Source organism: Leucoraja erinacea, chromosome 4, assembly GCF_028641065.1.
Source record: "Leucoraja erinacea ecotype New England chromosome 4, Leri_hhj_1, whole genome shotgun sequence".
NCBI lineage: Eukaryota > Metazoa > Chordata > Chondrichthyes > Rajiformes > Rajidae > Leucoraja > Leucoraja erinaceus.
Genome location: NC_073380.1, coordinates 28587986 through 28605464, shown reverse-complemented (window position 1 = coordinate 28605464; position 17479 = coordinate 28587986). Strand labels below are relative to the sequence as shown.

General features: G+C 46.5%; 1 protein-coding gene across 1 annotated transcript in view; it reads right to left on the bottom strand.

Moving 5' to 3' along the window:
* The window catches only part of LOC129696225 (protein argonaute-2), a 79983-nt gene that overhangs the window by 40176 nt on the left and 22328 nt on the right, over positions 1-17479 (bottom strand). Inside the window, exons 6-9 of the mRNA XM_055633904.1 lie at positions 8366-8500; positions 3937-4024; positions 2844-2991; positions 1245-1364 (exon numbers count right to left, since the gene is read on the bottom strand). Of these exons, the coding sequence (XP_055489879.1) occupies positions 1245-1364; positions 2844-2991; positions 3937-4024; positions 8366-8500 (491 nt within the window). The remainder of the gene's footprint in view (positions 1-1244; positions 1365-2843; positions 2992-3936; positions 4025-8365; positions 8501-17479) is intronic.

Below are 17479 nucleotides of genomic sequence, written 5' to 3'. Positions count from 1 at the left end.
TAACGGGGGCCGGAGAGGTTATGGGGTTACGAGGGAGATAGATCAGCCATGATTGAATGGCGGAGTAGACTTGTTGGGCCGAACGGCCTGATGAACTTATAACTGCATGCTTCACCTGCCAACTTTTTATGATTCATGCATAAGAACACCTCTGCACTTTACCTGCTTACAATTTCTTTGCACTCAGAAGGTAATCTATCTTCCTCTTATTGAAGTGTGTGATCTCACGTTTCCCACATTAAACTGCATTTCACCCATTTTTTAGGCCTCAAAGCAAATATCAGAAAACCTGAGAAAATGGAATGCAAAGTCTTTACTTGCTGGGAGAGAAAGGTAATAATGTGGATATGGCAATGGATGGCTGTAGACCTGTAATTGATGCCAGTCACTAACCTATCCTCTCACATGGGGGCAGAGATCCAGAAAGGCAACAGCAGAATCAGAAATGAATCATATGAGTGGAGCAGGGCAGAAATCGGCAACAAAAGTTTGAATTAACTAGAAACTGCGCAAGATTCATTACATATAGTAAGCATCTGAAGAAGCTATGCAATGTGATAACAGGAAACGCATTGCAGGAGGGGAGTTTATTGGGGATCTCTTGAAGAAGAGAGCACTCAGACCATCCGGGCGCGAGAAGGGATAGTTCATGGTAAAGATAAACCAATTGAGTCCATGGAACCATTGAAATGACAAAAGGCAGAGGTATCACAGATCTAATTGGAAACAAAGTGAACCACGCAAGAAAGAATGGAGTTAATGTAGAAAGAAAGTTTTCTATATGCATAATGTGGGAAAATTAGTTTATGTGTTTATGAAGGAATAAATTACTTAAATGGAATGAAACTACAAAATGTCACTAAATACAAGAATCCTGGGGAGGGGGAGATCCGAATACACAATTCACAACATTAACATGTAGATACAGCAATTAGAAAAGATAATGGAATGTTGTTGACCTTTATTGCAAGAGACAGTTATAAAAGTGACAAAGTTTCGATACAACTTTACAAGGCACTGGTAAAATTGCATCTCCAGTTTTGTGTAGATTTTTGGTCTCTCTATTTAAAGGATATATTTGCATTGAAGGCAGTGCAGAGACAGTTCACAAATTTGATTCCAGGGATGAAGGAATTGATATACAGAGAGGTCAGCAGACTGCCACTGTGCTGCACAGCTTCAGCCATTCTGAAGTCAGAAGCAAAATTAAATAAGAAAAAAATTTAATAAAATTACCTACTCACCAGTTTGCTGATCTCATCCTGTCTGTCTGGTGCAGATCTGGCAGTGGCTCTAATCATAGTTGAGGTTTGATTGTCTGTCAGCTTCTTTATACATCTCTGTCCAGCTACAATATTACACACCTATGACAAAAGCAATTAGTATCAATATGCCATTAAAATAAGTTTACGGCATTGTTAATTAGAAAAATTGCAGATGCTGGCAATCTGAAAAGAAAGAAAATGCTGAAAATTTACACAGATGAAGTAGAATATACAGGAAAAAAGTTCAGGTCAAAGACTAATTTTACAGCAATAATGGAAATAAAAATCCACTAATAGAAAATTAATATTGAGTGTGAAAATGGCAAATCTTTGATCTATTCATTATATCAGAAACAAACACCTAAAATTTTTATTACACTGTGCCAAATTTAATTCCATCCCTGTAACACTCAATTTAAAGTTGGAGCAATTATCATTACAGAATCGAAAGGGTGCGCTATTTACTTTCAATACAATTTGCATCAAAAGAGTACTGTCTGGGGGCCAGGTCAGATAGACAGTCATGGCTGCAAGATGCCCAATTGCATGTGAACAGACAACATTGTGAAAGCAAATATAATTGGCGATGATGGCTAAAGTAGTGTCCAACAAGAAGGACAAGGAAAACTAAGGAGACAAAAGTTGAAGTGAAACATTTGAATACATATTGCAATTTTAGATCATCCATTCATCACACTAAAGGGTCTGTCCCACTGTGGCGACCTAATTTGTGCGTTTAGAAGAGTTTGCCCTCGACTCATACTCGCAGCATGGTTGACACGAGGCCCTAGGAGGTCTTTGTAACTCTCCTTCATGCTCGAGTAGTCCCCGTGTACTCGAGGCCTCAGCCAGGTTGCGCCATTTTTTTTCAACATGCTGAAAAATGCCCGCGAGTAAAAAAAGGTCGCCATGGGGAAAAAACGTTTTTTTTTACTCGTAGGTTTAGTCGAGGTAGCTCGACATGCTATTCGTAGGTAATCAAAAGCAATCAAAGGTAATCGAGGGTAGTCAAAGGTAAAGCTCGTTGAGAAAAAAGGTAAGTAAACCGACCGGTAATGTTACATGCCCGCTAAACTTTATTAAAAGTGATCTGGCTTCTTAAAAGTGGCTCCACTCCTTCTCCCCCCTTTTCTCCCCCCACCTCCCTCTCCCCCCGCGCTCTCTAAAGGACTTACCGTAACTGTGCCAGCCGTCTTTTACCTTCCTGTTCATCGCGGATGTGAATTTCAGACAGCGCTCCCCCGCTTTCCCTGGCCTCCGTCGTGTGTGTGTGCATGTGTGTGTGTGTGTATGTATGTGTGTGTGTATGTATGTGTATGTGTGTGTGTGTGTGTATGTGTATGTGTGTGTGTGTGTGTGTGTGTATGTGTGTGTGTGCAGATGGTCAATCTGGCTCGCGGTTTCATCGCTGACGGTCGATCCAGCTCGAGGATTTTCAGGCAAGTGTCCTCCAGCTTGAAGGGCGAAGATAGTCGCTGAAAAGCCACGTTAGTGGGACAGGCCCTTAAGTGTAAAATATCTCAGTACATTTTATTACAAAGTTTTACTTAAAAGCTGTGATTGTCATAGCCACCTTACCTCAAGAGGAAGATAGGTGTGCTTTTGCTCCTGTCCGACTTGTAGACATGGTAAATGAGGATAGCGAAGATTTAGTTTGTGCTTATCCTTGAAATATTGTGCTACTGTGCATTCAACAGTCTGCCCATTCTCTTGCTGAAGTGGGAATCTATGCAAATTCAAGGAAAGTAAAAAGTTCACATTTTACCAATTGATAAACCCTCACAAAAAAAAGTTTAAACTAAAATTAAAAGCAGTTGATAATTACAAATTAACCATGCTTATAGTCACAACAATCTTCAAATTAGAAATGGTTTTCAGAATAATATACCAAAGATTTTTCTTCAACTGCAAAACCATAGATGGTCTGGTACACCAACCAGAGATTGGTTATGATCTTGGTTCTTGGTTTCTTGGTTCTCCAAAATATTCCAAATGGAATTTAAACTAGAGGTGGTGAAGGGAGGGCTTAAGCCAGAAAGGGTTATTGGGAAGAAAGAGCTACTTTAAATTTAGTTGCATCTGGTTTGGTAACTATAGTTGGGTGGAGATTATTCCATGCTTTAATTGTGCGGGGGAAGAACAAATTGCTGTATACATCTTTTTTTGTAGCTGGGATCACAAATTGGATTGAATGCCCTCGTCTGCTCCTAATTGGTTTGGGTTTGGTGTAGGTCTTGTAGTCTATGTCGAGCTGACCATTTAACATTTTGTAAAAACAGGTCAAACGGTGAGCTTCACGTCTGTCTTGGAGAGGGTTCCACCCCAGAGAATTCAGAAGTTTGGTGACACTCGCTTCTCCCTCATAGGTGTTAGTAACAAATCGAGCGGCCTGTCTTTGGACACGTTCGATGGAAGAAATGGAAGATCAATTTTAGTTTTGCACTGTATAGGGAATGAGTCTAACCACAGTTCTTAAGATTGTATATCATACAACTGCATTAATCCAAAATTCATTAGAGATTTAATTTAACAAATACTACTCTATATTTGCAGTCAAGTGGTTAACAAATCACATTTGCCAATTCAACCTCTAGAATAAATTATGCTTGAAGATTTTTTTTTTTTTTTTTTTTTTAAATACAACATTGCACTTCATTCATAAATATCTTACGTTTGATGGCTTGCTGGTCTTCTAGTAACATTGCATACTCTGTATTTTCTCTTCATTTGTCCACAATGAGTTATCTCCACCTTAAGTCCTAAAGAGAATTAAGAGTCTTTCAGGTGACAGACTAAATACTAATACAACAGATATCAAGGTACATCAACAACTGAATTTGACTTGTTATACCAATGCCAGCTCCTTAGAGTTACTTAACTGTGAGAGATCCACACTTTATCTGCATAGGTCTGTCTGTAAGTGTTTCTCCAATTTTCTTTCTAAAGTAACAAATGAATCTGTTTCCACACATTCAAGCATTGACGTTCACAATTTACTATCTACAAAGGATTTCCTGTTATCTTGACAAATCTACAACTTTGGCCAATGCAAGATGTCTCTATATCTTCCCTATCAAAACTACACATATTTTGAATTTTTCTATCAATATTCTCCACAAGCTTTAACTTGTCAAAACTCTAACTTGGGAGATTGGTCCCCTGAAGGATCAGTGTGGCCGTTTGTGTGGAGCTAGAGAAAATGGGCGAGGTCTTATATTAATACTTCTCGTCAATATTAGGGGCATGTATAAGATAGACACAGTATTTTCCCCCCACGGTACGAGGGTTTAAAACTAGAGGGGCCTAGATTAAAAGGGAAAGGATAAACCAAAGGGAAACCAAAGGGTAAAATCTTCACTGAGTGGTTGTTGGGGAAATGGAAAGAGCTGCCAATGTTTTGGAGGTGGGTACAAATACAGCATTTAAAATACATTTAGACAAGTTCATGGATACAAATGAATTATCGGGATATGGGCAAAATGCAGGAAAATGGGATCAGCCCAGGAAAGCACCTTCGTCAGCACAGACATCATTTTTTGACTATAAAGGGCCTGTCCCACTTGGCCGTCATTTGCGCGACAGGCCGGTAGTGACACGCGTCATCATGCACCCGCAACAGCCATCTGGAGTGCGTAACGTCATTTGAAGATAGACAAAAAATGCAGGAGTAACTCAGTGGGAACGGCAGCATCTCTGGAAAAAGGAATGGATGATGTTTCAGGTCGACTCTTCTTCAGTGCTGCCAGTCCCGCTGAGTTACTCCTGCATTTTGTGTCTATATCCAATCGTCTTGGCCCACTCTGGGAGTAGGAGCGGATCTGGATCCGCAACGGCGGTGTGAGCCCCAGGCCAAGCTCGGCGAGCGTTTGCCTGCTTCTGCTGCTGTTGGAGGTGAGACGTTGCACAGCGCCAGGGTCTTGGGCCTGTCCCACTTTAGCCGTCAGTTACACGACAGGCCGGTGGCGCGCGAAGGTTTTGTGCAGGACAAAGTCTACACTCCACGCCACTCCACACCACTCCATGCGCCCGTCCCACGCTACCCACCCTCTACCCACATGCTCGCAGGTCGCTTAAATGCCGCGCGAATGACGGCCAAGTGGGACAGGCCCTTAACTCTCAAGATCTCAGATTCCAGAGATAACAATTTTACTACTATCTGTATCAAGTGGTTCTTTGTCAGGCACTTATTGAGAAAACCAATTCCACATCAACACCATCTTATCCAAAATGCAAGCAGGAAATCCTGACCACACTCAAGTGAGGCAATATTGCTAGAGAGTCTATTTGAACAGCATCTTGCAGTGATATATTCAAATGTTTGTGCTCCAGAGAGAAGAGGGCATGTAGAAAGAGACAACAAATAATTCCCTCAAACATACAAGGAAAAAACCTTGCCAAATGTGTTTACCTTGAGGGAAAACAAGCACATATCTGAAATTTACATCACCCCATTGCAACCATTTCTTTCCACTGAAGCAAAGTCAGATCGAACTAGAACCACCAGGATACTGCAAGAAGTTTGCACTCCACAAGGAGCTTGGTATTGGTTGATTATCTGGAAAATTATCAGTCACCATGGCAGGAAGTTCTTGTGCATGAGTTCCTTAGATTCTATGTGAAACTGCTGCATTTCTCAATAAAATCCAAGCTGGTGAGTTGTTTCATAAAGTCCTCAGCATTGATAAATAAGGACAAAATATAAAATACAAATGGATAAAGACTAAATTTTAGAGGTTCATGATTTGTTTCAAGTCATGAACCCTTTTGATTCGGTAAAGGTTAAAGCGTTTCTAATGGCAAGGGACCATCAAGGAACTTGGTAATGAACTATGATCGACAAGAATCAAAGATACCAGGAAATGTTTGAAGACACAAGCTTTTGTAATTAGGATAGCGGAAAAGGGTAGAGAAGGGAGAGAAGCAGAAGAAAGGAGAATGGGCAAAGAAAGAAATTGTCCTCTGCAACACAGTGCGACAAAGTGCTTTGTTAAAATGGTCAGCTGGATCAGACCGCAAATGTTAACTTCAAAGGTGCCAAAAATTGCAGCTTCAAATCAAAAACAAATTTGTATTTCAGCCAGGAATTAAATGTTTGCTATTGGAGCCCATTGTGAATGCAGATTAAAGAACAGCAGGGAAATGTGAAAATGGATTAATAGGTCAATTGCTGATTCTCAGATAACACAGTTTTCCAAAACAACATTGTTGACCATGAGGCCATCGCATATTTAAGTGTCATAAAAGGTTATCTGGAAATAGTCTACCGTAACTTTCCATTCTTCCGTACTGATGAGTGAGCAATGAATTCTTCTCTACTCCTGTAAGACCCAAAACAAAACCCACCGATAGCTATTTCCATATCTTAGATTACAACAGTCTCACACACATGCTCCATGTATTCTCACAAGAGCCCTTTAGACCCAACACATTTAAGAGAATATCGGACAGATTTGTTCAATCTAGTGAACAACTTTAATGCAGTAATTTTAGATAAATTACTTACAGTGGCAGAATAATTAAGTTGCTTGGCAAGAATCAAACATAATGAAAAAATATTTTCAAAAAATTGTGACACTTTACTCTGGAATGCTAAAGTACAACGAAAGCAGACTCAATAGTAACTCTAAGGGGACCTGGAAATTGTGATAGAATTATATAAAATGGAAATACGCCATTCAGTCCACCATATACAAGCCACCTGGAAGGTACAGAGAACATAAAACAGTACTCAGCCAAAAATGATGAAAGGTTAAACTAATCTCCTCTATCTGCATATAATCTTGATCCCTCCTTTGTCTGCATATACATGTGCCTATCAAAAAGCTTCTTAAATGCAGCTGTTGTAAATGCTTCCACCACTACCCTGGCAATGAATTCCAGGCACCTACCATTCTAGGCAAAGATATTTCTCCCCCTACCCTTAAAGCTATACCCTCCAGTCAATGATGTTTCCATGCTGGAAGAAAGGTTATGACTTTCTCCCCTATCTATGCCTTTCATCAAGTCTTCCCACAACTTCCCATGCTCCAGAGAAAACAATCCGTTTGTCCAACCTCTCCTTCTAACTAATACCATCTAATCCAAGCAGCATCCTGGTAAATCTCTTCTGCGCTCTCTCCAAAGCCTCCACAACGTTCTTGTGATGGGGCGATAAGAACTGTGCACAAAACTCCAAATGCTGCCAAAACAAAGTCCTATAAAGCTGAATATATATTTCCAATTCTTGTATTCAATGACCCGACCCGATGAAGGCAAGCAGACCATGCACCTTCTTTCTACTCTACATGTGTTTCAGAGACCCACCCATATCAATTCCAGACAGCACCATTTGGCCCATAGGCTTCGGTGCAAAGGCAATTTAAATGCTCATTTAGACGCGTTAAATGTGCTGGTGACTTTTGTTTCCACTGCTGTCTAAAAGTACATCCAGGCATTTGTCAATCTCTGTGCAAAAAGTTATGGACAATGGAAGGAAAAATAACAGGAGGCAGCATGAACTGGTGACCTTTACCAATAAACTGGCATAAGCTAACGGGACAGAACATCTCTCTGTGCAGTACCATCTTATTATTCCAGTTCAAAAGGTATTTGTGAAATAAACTCACTCACTCAAGTTTCTGCTATTTAGGAATCGATCAGTAACAGTGCAATTTTTAATTTTCAGTAGTAGAGTCAAAATAATATATTTATTTAACTTTGGAACCTGGGCTATGCTACTTATGCTCCATTCACACTTGCCTTGGCACCTGTGTAGCTGAAGTCAAGCGAGTAATCATATATGACCAGGTTGATTAAGTGTGAGCAGTATTACAGAATAACACAGTTTGTAAAACAATCTTGAGCTCTCACCATCATTTCTTCTTGTAAAGATTCATAAATTACTGAATATTGTTAATTTTGTTGCAGGAGTTTCCAAGCTGCTAATTGGGCTTTAACCTCTGGAGTTTCTTGATAGTCACATAACTATATCCCCAAATTGAAAAATTAACTCATTCATTCATTCATTCATATTTAATATTGTGCAAAAAAAATTAAGGAAGAAAATCTGAACAGACCGTTAGATTCCAATGTTTAATTCTGTATTTTGTTTTCACAATTACCTTTTATCTCCTTTGTGAATTTTACTCTCTGAGAATCAGTTAATGGCTTCTGCTGTTCTTCAATATTTTTAAAATCCAAAACTTCACACATGAATTCAATCACCGGCTGAGCCTTGTAAAATGCTGTAGCAGATACTAAAAACAAAGAGAATTTCTTCAGATAGTAACATTCACTCTCATTTTTAACTTAAATACTGTGCTCTAATTAATTAGCTATTGGAACAGAAAGCAATTACCGTATTTCCCGGCAATGAAGACGCACCTGCGTCAAAGACGCACCCCCATTTTGAGTTGCTAAATTTTGAAAAAAAGGCTGGCTGCAGTTCCCAGATCCCTCGCGTCACCGGGACCAGCTGTAGCGCCCAGGTTTCCGCCCCGGGACCAGCTGTCGCCTGCCCCGGGACCAGCTGTAGCGTCCAGGTTGCCTGCGTTCCCCGGGACCAGCTGTAGTGCCCAGGTTGCCTGCGTTCCCCGGGACCAGCTGTAGCGCCCAGCTGTAGCGCCCAGGTTGCCTGCCCCGGGACCAGCTGTAGCGCCCAGGTTGCCTGCCCCGGGACCAGCTGTAGCGCCCAGGTTGCCTGCCCCGGGACCAGCTGTAGCGCCCAGGTTGCCTGCCCCGGGACCAGCTGTAGCGCCCAGGTTGCCTGCCCCGGGACCAGTTGTAGCGCCCAGGTTGCCTGCCCCGGGACCAGCTGTAGCGCCCAGGTTGCCTGCCCCGGGACCAGCTGTAGTGCCCAGGTTGCCTGCCCCGGGACCAGCTGTAGCGCCCAGGTTGCCTGCCCCGGGACCAGCTGTAGTGCCCAGGTTGCCTGCCCCGGGACCAGTTGTAGCGCCCAGGTTGCCTGCCCCAGGACTGGCTGTAGCGCCCAGGTTTCCTGCCCCGGGACTAGCTGCATTTCCCTGGTCACCTGCGAGGCCCAGGACTAGCTTCAGTTCCCAGGTCTCCTGTGAGCCTAGTCACCTGCGAGGCCCAGGTCTAGCTGCAGTTCCGCAGTCTATCTTTTTTGACTAACAATCTAACCTTCGGCCTCCAAGACACCGGTACATTTTAGCGTCTTCATTGCCGGGCCATACGGTAAACAGTTATTCCCTTATGAGCTTCAGGATCTCTCAATCATTAGTTAAAAGGTAACAATCAGGTGCAGGAAATAAGTATGTAATAATCTGAACATTAAAAAGTCTAAAAAAGGTTGAGTTTTCTCTCACCAAAAACAAATGCATGCTTGAAGTACATATCACTGAAAGTATTGGACCCGTAATCTTAGTCAGAAATAATGGATTTCAACAGCAAGGAAACAATGATTAGAACCAAGAAGACAGATTGCAATATCAGGTAAGCCAAAGTATGGGCAACAAACAAGCACTCGATAAATCTGTAAGTAGGGAGCTCAACATGTATAAGCTCAAATAGTGGTGGGCAAACTGCCAATTATGTCTGGACAATATATGTTTCCATAGTAGCAATTTTTAAACTTTACTGAATTGTTAAAACTGTATTCATTATAAATTAAAACTGTGACATATTTGTTTGTAATGTATGGCTGCAGAAACGTCATTTCGTTTGGACCTCAAGGGGTCCAAATGACAAATAAATTGAATCTTGAATCTTGGTACTGTGGCGGCTCCTAAGGGTCGTCCCATTATACTGCCGAACCCCTCGGCACAGGAGTGGTGCAGTCCGGAGGCGGTCCTTAGCCGGAGGGTAAAAAAGGCAGGGTTTGGGTGCCATCTTCCCCTGGTTTCGTCTTCCCCTGAACCGGGAGGAAATAAAGTATAGTGCTTCTCAAACTGCGGACTACTTGCCTCATTCTGAGACCCACGCACTACATTGGTGACCCCCGACGCTCCATTGGCATCATGATGGAGACAGAACAAAGCCCTACCTCCTCACACGCCAGCCCGACCCTGTCTCTGGACGCGGTCTCCGTAAAACTGCCCAGCTTCTGGACCACACGGCCGCTCATCTGGTTCCAGCAGGCGGAGGCCCAGTTCAACCTGCGGGGCATCACGGTCGATGCCACCCGCTTCTATTACCTGGTGGGAGCCCTCGACCAGGATGCGGTGGAAGAAGTATCGGACTTCTTCGCAGCCCCCCCGGACAATGACAAATACCTCGGCCTGAAACAGCTCCTGCTCCAAATTTATGGACTAAGTAGGATGGAGCGGGCAGGTAGGATCCTGCATATGGGGGGCCTGGGCGACCGGCGGCCATCTACCCTCCTAAAGGAAATGGTGGCGTTATTAGACGGGCACACGCCATGCCTGTTGTTTGAATATACTTACCTGCATCTGCTGCCGGCCTACATTCGATTGCAACTCACCGACGCCTCGTTTGCTGATCTTCGGGCCCTCGGGAGGCGCGCCGACGCCATGTGGATGGCGCGCCCTGATGACGTCAGCGCGCTGGGCGTCAGCAGAGACGAGGTCGCGCTGAGGTCGACGCGCCGGGATGACGTCAACGCGCTGGCTGTCGGCAGGCACACCGATGACGTCAGCCCAGCAGCTCCCGATTTCCTCCGGTGGGGCGGGGGAGCTGTGGAAGGAGTGACAGCTCCAGCCCGACGGCCCGCTCGATTACCCCCAGCGGCAGTGAGGGGTACTGCACCTGCAGTCCAGCGCCAGCAAGCTGCAGGCTCCACCAGCAGGGGCAGGCAAGCTCAAAATAGCACGAACACAAGGAGCTGGTGCTATTTCCATCAGCGCTGGGGTGCTGCAGCACGACAATGCCGCCAGCCATGCACGTTCCCGGGAAACGCCTGGGCCGGCTGCCAATAGTCCCCGCGGTGGCCGGCCAAATTCACCGCCTTTTCGCTTGGGATCGGCGCTCCAGGACTCGCTTCCTCGTGGATACAGGTGCGGAGCTCAGCGTCCTGCCCCCTTCGCTGGCCGACATTCGTTCCGGTAAGCAGGGGCCCGTCCTCACCGCGGCGAACGGCAGCCCCATCCGCACATATGGACTGCGCATGGTTCCCATCGTGCTCGGCTCCTGCCATTTTTCATGGAACTTTACCGTTGCCGACGTCTCCCAACCATTGCTCGGGGCCGATTTTCTCCGGACGCATTCCCTTATGGTGGACGTCGGGCGTCAGCGTTTGGTCAACGCCACTACAATGGAGCCGATCACATTGCGCTTGGGTCAATCGGTGGGGCGGCCACTGGCGTCCGTGGACTCCCGATACGCACGAATCTTGGCTGCGTTCCCAGACATTCTCACTCCGCAGTTTCATTCAGCAACCCCCAGCCACGGAGTTGTACATTATATCCCGACTACCGGCCCACCCCTCCATGCACGAGCACGACGACTGCCACCAGATAAACTGCGTCTGGCACGGCGGGAATTCCGCACGATGGAGGCCTTGGGGATCGTCCGCCCTTCGAGCAGCCCTTGGGCGTCCCCACTCCACATGGTCCCTAAGTCAAGCGGGGGCTGGCGACCTTGTGGGGATTACCGACGGCTGAACGCTGCAACAACAGCGGATCGATACCCCGTACCCCACATCCAGGACTTCACGGCCCATTTGGCTGGGGCCACATTTTTTTCTAAAGTGGATCTGGTGCGGGGTTATAACCAGATCCCGGTTCACCCGGATGACGTACCCAAGACGGCTATCATCACGCCATTCGGGCTTTACGAGTTTACTCGGATGCCGTTCGGCCTCAAGAACGCTGCACAGGCCTTTCAGCGCCTCATGGACGGGGTTTGTCGGGACCTCGAATTCGTGTTCGTGTACCTGGACGACATCCTGGTGGCCAGCCGCTCGCAGCAGGAACACCTTCGACAGCTCTGTCAGCGGCTCAGCGAGCATGGTTTGGCCATCAACCTGGACAAGTGCCGTTTTGGGGTCAACGAAATTGACTTTCTCGGCCACCGCGTGACTGCGCTAGGCGCAGTTCCCCTACCTGACAGGGTTGACGCAGTCCGTCGGTTTCCCCGCCCACGCACGGTGCGCGGCCTGCAGGAATTTGTCGGCATGGTGGCATTCTACCATCGTTTCGTGCCATCCGCGGCCCACATCATGCGGCCCCTGTATCAACTTCTGGCGGGTGGGCAGCAGAAGAGCGTTGAGTGGACCCACGAGGCGGAGGCAGCTTTCGACGGCGCGAAGGAGGCCCTTGCTCGGGCCGTGCTGCTGGTGCACCCGCGGGAAGATGCCCCGACTGCTCTCACTGTGGATGCCTCGGAGTCGGCAGTTGGTGCTGTGCTGGAGCAGCTGACGGGCGGAGTTTGGCGGCCTCTGGCCTTCTTCAGTCGGCACCTCAACCGCGCGCAGACCAAGTACAGTGCGTTCGATCGTGAGCTCCTGGCTCTGTACCTGGCTGTGCGCCATTTTCGTTACTTCCTGGAGGGCCGCCCGTTCACCGCCTACACCGACCATAAGCCGCTCACTTTCGCCCTGCAGAAGGTTTCCGACCCCTGGTCCGCACGTCAGCAGCGGCAGTTGGCTTACATCTCCGAGTACACCACAGCCATCCGCTACGTCAAGGGGAAAGAGAACCGGGTGGCCGACGCATTGTCCCGCCCTGCTATAAATGCCGTGTTCGAGGTGGCGCCCGGATTGGACTATTCTGCTCTGGCGGCGGCACAGCTCACGGACAACGAGGTGCCCACCTACCGGACTGCCATCTCCGGCCTCCGTCTTGAGGATGTCCCTCTCGGTCCTGGGGGTATGACAATCCTGTGCGATGTGTCGTCCGGTCAGCCGCGCCCCATCGTCCCTGCCACCTGGCGCCGGAGAGTGTTCGAGGTCATCCACGGACTGGCTCACCCATCAATCCGGGCGACAACGGCACTGGTGGCAGCTCGCTTCATGTGGCACGGTCTGCGCAAGCAAGTTGCCCATTGGGCTCGCACCTGCATCCCGTGCCAGACGGCAAAGATCCAGCGCCATGTCCGCGCACCTCTCCAGGAGTTCGGTCTACCTCACCGGCGGTTCGACCATCTCCACGTGGACATTGTGGGGCCCCTTCCACCGTCCCGGGGCATCACCCACCTTTTGACCATGGTGGACCGCTTCACGCGGTGGCCGGAGGCCATTCCGTTGGCTGACACCTCATCGGCTACGTGTGCTCGTGCGTTGTCCGCGCACTGGATTGCTCGCTTCGGGGTGCCGGCGCACATCTCCTCCGACCGGGGGCCACAGTTCACCTCCGAGCTGTGGTCAGCCATGGCTCGCTTGCTGGGGGTGCAGCTGCACCACACCACGGCTTACCACCCGCAGGCTAACGGTCTGGTGGAGAGGTTCCACCGGCAGCTGAAGGCGGCATTGAAGGCACGGCTCACCGGCCCGGACTGGATGGACGAGTTGCCGTGGGTCATGCTGGGCATCCGGACCGCTCCCAAAGAGGACTTGGCCTCATCATCGGCGGAGCTGGTGTACGGGTCAACACTCACAGTGCCCGGGGAGTTCGTGCCGTCGGCGCCGGAGCATCAGGAAACGCCCTCCTCCGCCCTTCAACGCCTTCGCGAGCGAGTTGGCAGGCTCGCACCCGTCCCGACATCCCGCCATGGGACATTTCGACCACACGTGCCAATGGCCCTCACGGTCTGCCCATACGTCTTCCTGCGCCGTGATGCCCACCGGACGCCACTTCAGAGGCCGTACGAGGGCCCGTTCCGGGTGCTGGAACATGGGCAGTCGACTTTTGTCCTGGACATGGGGGGCCGGCCGGAGGCCGTGTCGATTGACCGTTTGAAGCCGGCGCACCTGGACATTGACCAGCCGGTGCTGGTTGCTCAACCTCGGCCCCGAGGGCGTCCCCCCTCACGACTCCCTCCACCTGTCACTCCACCTGTCCTCCCGCCGGTCCCTCGACCTGTCCCTCCACCTACGCCCCCGCAAGCCCCGGGATCTGCTGACTTCCGCACGCGGGCCGGCCGGGTCGTGCGCCCGCCGGTGCGTTTTGTGCCTCTGGTTCTGGGGGGGGGGGGTCCTGTGGCGGCTCCTAAGGGTCGTCCCATTATACTGCCGAACCCCTCGGCACAGGAGTGGTGCAGTCCGGAGGCGGTCCTTAGCCGGAGGGTATAAAAGGCAGGGTTTGGGTGCCATCTTCCCCTGGTTTCGTCTTCCCCTGAACCGGGAGGAAATAAAGTATAGTGCTTCTCAAACTGCGGACTACTTGCCTCATTCTGAGACCCACGCACTACAGTACATTCCTTCCACCATAAACAGGGGCACAATAACAGCTGCTTGAAACTGTTTCCATGCATTTAGAACTAAGCTTCAGTAAAGATAGATTTAGCACTTTGGGTCTGGCTTAATTTTTAAGGAATAAGATTGGCAAATGGTTATAACCAGTAAAATTACTCAATTGTGCACAGGATCTCCAGACACTCATGTAAAAGACAAAGAAAGAGTTCATATCAAGCAGGAAAATTAAAATGGAAAATTAACTGCAGGTGAGAATAGACTATTCAGGTGACAACGGACTATTCCTGAATAGAACACTGATGCATTTATAGAGAAAGCACATCAGCACCTCTACTTCCTGAGAAGATCACAGAGAGTCGGTATGTCAAGGAGGACTCTCTCTAACTTCTACAGGTGCACAGTAGAGAGCATGCTGACCTGGTTGCATCGTGGCTTGGTTCGGCAACTTGAGCGCCCAGGAGAGGAAAAGACTTCAAAAAGTAGTAAACACTGCCCAGTCCATCATCGGCTCTGACCTCCCTACCATCAAGGGGATCTATCGCAGTGTTTATCGCAGTCGCTGCCTTAAAAAGGCTGGCAGCATCATCGAGGACCCACACTCATCTCACCGCTACTTTCAGGTAGAAGGTACAAAAATAGCTACTTCTCCACAGCCATCAGGCTATTAAACTCAACTCAAACAAAACTCTGAACATTAATAGACCATTAACTGTTTATTTGCACTTCATCTGTTTATTTATTTATGTGTGTATATATTTATATAATGGTATGTGGACACACTGATCTGTTCTTTATTCATGCCTACTATACTCTGTTGTGCTGAAGCAAAGCAAGAATTCCATTGTCCTATCTGGGACACATGACAATAAAATCTCTTGAATCTTGAAAAAAAGTTAATATAAAAGTTAATGCTGCCCAACCCTCTGAGTTCCTCCAGCAGTCTATATCTTTGGTATAAACCAGCATTTGCAGTTTTGTTTCTTAACACTCATTTAAACAGTGATTGTAGGAAATAATAATGGAAAGCAATTTCAAAGCAGATGACAAACCCAGATTTTGCACCAGCCTTCAAAATTACATGTTACATCTCAGATATTTCTGTAAACTGGGAATTGAAGGAAGGGGTTACTCAGTGGTTATGGTACTAAGCAAATTGTTGGTGCAATGGACTGACAAATACCGAGGTAAAAATAGATATCATCCACTGGGTCTTAAAAATTCAATGTAATCAGACAAAGACAATCTGGTTTTGTGCAAAGTAAATCCCGATTGACCAAATTATTGAAGTTCATTAAATTTGTAACATGTGCTGTGCATAAAGGAGAGCATGTGGATGCACCTTATGTCAATTTCTACCAAAAATTTGATAAGGAGCCTTGTCACATTACTGTGGAAAATAAAAAATCCATGATCCCAGAAGGAATACATTGGTTTGGAAAAAAGATTGACAGGCAAAAAGGAAAATGCAGACATTAATTATTTTTTTTATTTGGAAATGTATAACACAGACTGCCACAGTGATTGGCACTGGGGCCTCAATTTATTTTATAACTTATTTAATTAGCTGGGATATAACTACTGAATTGTGATGATAAAGGCAAGATTGCAAAGTAAGTTATGAAGAGAATGTCATAAATTTACCAAAGGTTATACAACGCCCTTCATAATGTTTGGGACAACGACCCATCATTTACTTATTTACCTCTGTACTCCACAATTTGAGATTTGTAATAGAAAAAAAAATCACGTGGTTAAAGTACACATTGTCAGAATAAAGGACATTTTTTATAAGTTTTGGTTTCACCCATGTAGAAATTACAACAGCGTTTATGGATAGTCCCTCCATTTCAGGGCACCATAATGTTTGGAACACAACAATGTCATGTAAATGAAAGTAGTCTTGTGTAGTATTCTGTTGCACATCCTTTGCATACAATGACTGCTTGAAGTCTGTGATTCATGGACATCACCAGTTGCTGGGTGCCTTCTCTGGTGATGCTCTGCCAGGCCTGTATTGCAGCCATCTTTAGCATATGCTTGTTTTGGGGGCTAATCCCCTTCAGTTTTCTCTTCAGCATATAAAAGGCATGCTCAATTGAGTTCAGATCGGGCGATTGACTTGGCCACTCAAGAATTGACCATATTTTGGCTTTGAAAAACTCCTTTATTGCTTTAGCAGTATGTTTGGAATCATTGTCTTGCTGTAGAATGAACTGCCGCCCAATGAGCTTTGAGGCATTTGTTTGAACTTGAGCAGATAAGATGTGTCTATCCACTTCAGAATTCATTATGATGCTACCATCAGCAGTTGTATCATCAATGAAGATAAATGAGCCAGTACCTTCAGCAGCCATACATGCCCAGGCCATAACACCCCCACCACCGTGTTTCACAGATGAGGTGGTATGCTTTGGATCTTGAGCAGTTCCTTCTCGCCTCCATACTTTGCTCTTGCCATCACACTGATACAAGTTAATCTTCGTCTCATCTGTCCACAAGACCTTTTTCCAGAACAATGGTTGCTCTTTTAAGTACTTCTTGGCAAACTGTAAACCTGCCATCCTATTTTTGCGGCTAGCCAGTTGTTTGCATCTTGCAGTGCAGCCTCTGTATTTCTGTTCATGAAGTCTTCTGCAGACAGTGGTCAATGACAAATCCACACCTGACTCCTGAAGAGTGTTTCTGATCTGTCGGACAGGTGTTTGGGGATTTTTCTTTATTATAGAGAGAATTATTCTGTCATCAGCTGTGGAGGACTTCCTTTGCCTGCCAGTCCCTTGCGATTAGTAAGCTCACCAGTGCCCTCTTTCTTTTTAATGATGATCCAAACTGTTGATTTTGGTAAGCATAAGGTTTGGCTGATGTCTCTAACAGTTTTATTCTTGTTTCTCAGTGTCATAATGGCTTCTTTGACTTTCATTGGCACAACTTTGGTCCTCATGTTGATAAACAGCAGTAAATGTTT